Here is a 2,900-nt window from a genome sequence, read left to right as displayed (position 1 = left end):
GTATTTGCTGCCGCGTCAGTAATCCACGTGATTAAATAAAGTATTTGCTGCAGCAACCCCTTTGTGCCATTGGTCAAGACAGGTGATGGTGTGTGTGAGCATGTGCAGGTCCGTGGTCCGTCTGGACCTGACTCTGCCCCTGTATCTTGCCGCGTCAGGGTGATAGATGGACGCAGCCTGCTGCCCCTGCTGCAGGGGACCGCAGAACACTCGGCTCACGAGTTCCTGTTCCACTACTGTGGGAAATACCTCCACGCGGCCCGCTGGCACGAGAAGGACAGTGAGTACACGCACAGGGGGCTGGGGGCCTTGTCGGGGGAGGGTTCTCCGTGAGGGTCAGTGAGCCCAAAGTCTGGACACTTGGGCAGGTTATCGATGCTGCCGTCGGGAGGCAGATTCCTCCCTCTCTGGGGCACCTCCGGCTTCCTTCTCAAAGTCCGTCAACTGATTGGACGAGGCCCACCCACACACGCAGAGCAATGTTTTAGCCCAGGGGCACCGACGCAGTGTCGATCGCATCTCAGGGCTACCTTGCTGGTCACACCCACACTCGGGTCTCACCATTTACCTGGTCACCAGGACCCCGTCACGTTGCCACGTGACATTCGGCAACAGGGAGCAAATCCCATTGTTACCGTCTGAGAAGATTCTCTGATACTGTCCAGGAAGACAAGGCAGGTGCCTGGCCAGCATGGTGGGTGAAGCTGTAGCCCTGGACGCTCCATCCAGCCACCTGCCCATCACCCAGCTTCCCACCCACCCGACCATCCATCCACCACCCATCACTCATCCAGCGTCCATCATCCTTCCACCGCCCCTCCCTCCATCCATCATCCACCCACCATCCATCCTCCATCCGTCCACCCACCACCCTCCATCATCCATCATCTATCCTCCATCCATCCTCCAACCTCCCTGGGGCTGGGTCGGGTGTGGACTGTCCGGTGACTTTCTCCCACCCTGACCGCTTCTCTCTGCACCCAGCTGGAAGGCTCTGGAAGGTCCACTACACGACGCCCAGATTCCACCCTGAGGGGGCCGGCGCCTGCTACGGCCACGGCGTGTGCCCCTGCTCTGGGGACGGCGTGACCCACCACCACCCCCCACTGCTCTTTGACCTCTCCAGCGACCCCTCTGAGGCACAGCCGCTGTCCCCCGAGTCTGAACCCCGGTTCCAGGCCGTCGTTGCCAGGGTGGGCCGGGCGGTAGAGGAACACCGGAAGACACTGAGCCCGGCACCTCCCCAGTTCTCATTGGGCAACATCGTGTGGAAGCCGTGGCTGCAGCCCTGCTGCGGGACGTTCCCCTTCTGCTCCTGTGAGGAGGATGGAGACCCGGGTGGGGCCATGCCACCAGCCCAATAGGGCCATGGGCCAGAGAACCAGACCTGGCAGGTGCTGGCGGGACGTGGGGAACACCCAAGCATCCACAGATGTGTGATTGTAATAAAGAGGTGATTGTGAGGAATAGTATGCAGCCATGAAAAAGGAAGTCCCGGTATTTATGGGGATGGAATAAGAAACAAACTCAGTGTCTTGCAGTGATATCACAGCACTGCTCGTGGCAGTCAAGACTCTGCAACACACACAAGTGTACACGGATGTGTGAGTTTAATAAAGAGGTGAGGTGCGGAATAGTATGCAGCCGTGAAAAAGGAAGCCCTGGCATTTACGACCCTGGGGATAGACTAAGAAACAAGTCAGCATCTTGCAGAACTATCACAACAGCCAAGACTTGGGAACACCCAAGTGTCCACAGATGCCCGATTTTAATAAAGAGGTGGTCCCACGGACTAGTATGCAGCCGTGAAAAAGGAAGCCCTGTTGTTTACGACCCTGGGGATAGACTAAGAAACAGATTTGGCATCTTGCAGAGATATCACAGCACTGCTCACAGCAGCCAAGACTTGGGAACACCCAAGTGTCCACAGATGCCTGATTTCAATAAAGAGGTGGTCCCACGGAATAGTATGCAGCCGTGAAAAAGGAAGTCCCGGTATCGATGTCCCTGGGGTCAGACTTGGGAGGCCGCAGAGTCCCAGATGGCATGATCGCCCTTTGGGTGGGATCATCTGAAATAAAACTTCCGTCAGAGAACGGCTGCGTGGTGGTGGTGACCGAGGGTGGTGAGTGGGGGGCCCCCAGTGAGACTCCAGGCTGCCCTAGACAGGAAGGGGCTGCTGTCCAGAATGGGAAGTGAGAGTATCACAGGGGAGCCCCAGAGATGCCCCACCTCCCGTTCAAAAGCGGGGTGTGTGGCTATAAGTACCCAAGTCTGCGAGTTTACCCCGTCACAGCATCTGGGGTTTCACCGCTTCATACACAACCTTGCAAAATAGCAAACGGGCGGGTGCTTTTTCACGACTGCATACTATTCCCTGCCTGAGTCCTCATTTCACGAGTTAGAAATTGAGCATCTTGGGGGCCTGTTCATTGCATCTTGGGGAGCCTGTTCTGAGCACTTGGGACTCTTGTTCTGAGCATCTTGGGGGAGCCTCATCTGAATTCCTTGCCAGCACTTCTCTAAGATTCCTGGATTCTTCCGAGAATCTCTTGATTTCTTGGGCGGCCACAGACACCGCAGCCTCCGGCGCACATGTAAAGGTGTTTCTGAGATTCCACGAATCCAAGGTGGTAGCGCCTGGCCTTGTCCTTTGAACGTAAATCCCCTGCCTGTGAATGCGGAAGGCGTGGAATACTACGCAGCCACGAAAAAGCCAGCCTCTTGCCATTTGCCGCAATGTGGATGACACTGGAGCCGCTTGGGGTCCGTGGAATAAGTCAGCTGGGCAAGGAGGGAAGGAAAGCGGGCGGTTCCCCCTGGTGTGAAGGTCTGGGGTCTCCCGTGCCTGGGGGGCCCTCAGCAGACCCGCTTCAGTCTGCAGGGTCAGTGGTCAGGAG

The 2,900-nt window shown here is 57.1% G+C and overlaps 1 protein-coding gene across 1 annotated transcript in view; it reads left to right on the top strand.

Moving 5' to 3' along the window:
• The window catches only part of LOC101620645 (arylsulfatase D-like), a 21,402-nt gene extending 18,533 nt beyond the window's left edge, over positions 1–2,869 (top strand). The window contains exons 5-6 of the mRNA XM_012730228.1: positions 42–280; positions 985–2,869. Coding sequence (XP_012585682.1) covers positions 42–280; positions 985–1,364 — 619 coding nt within the window. The 3' untranslated portion in view covers positions 1,365–2,869. The remainder of the gene's footprint in view (positions 1–41; positions 281–984) is intronic.
• The last annotated feature ends 31 nt before the right edge of the window (positions 2,870–2,900 follow it).

The sequence above is a fragment of the Condylura cristata genome, unplaced genomic scaffold (genome assembly GCF_000260355.1).
Source record: "Condylura cristata isolate star-nosed mole 26May11 unplaced genomic scaffold, ConCri1.0 scaffold00027, whole genome shotgun sequence".
Taxonomy (NCBI): Eukaryota; Metazoa; Chordata; class Mammalia; order Eulipotyphla; family Talpidae; genus Condylura; species Condylura cristata.
The sequence above is the reverse complement of the archived record's forward strand: the minus strand, read 5'-3'. Positions and strand labels throughout refer to the sequence as shown.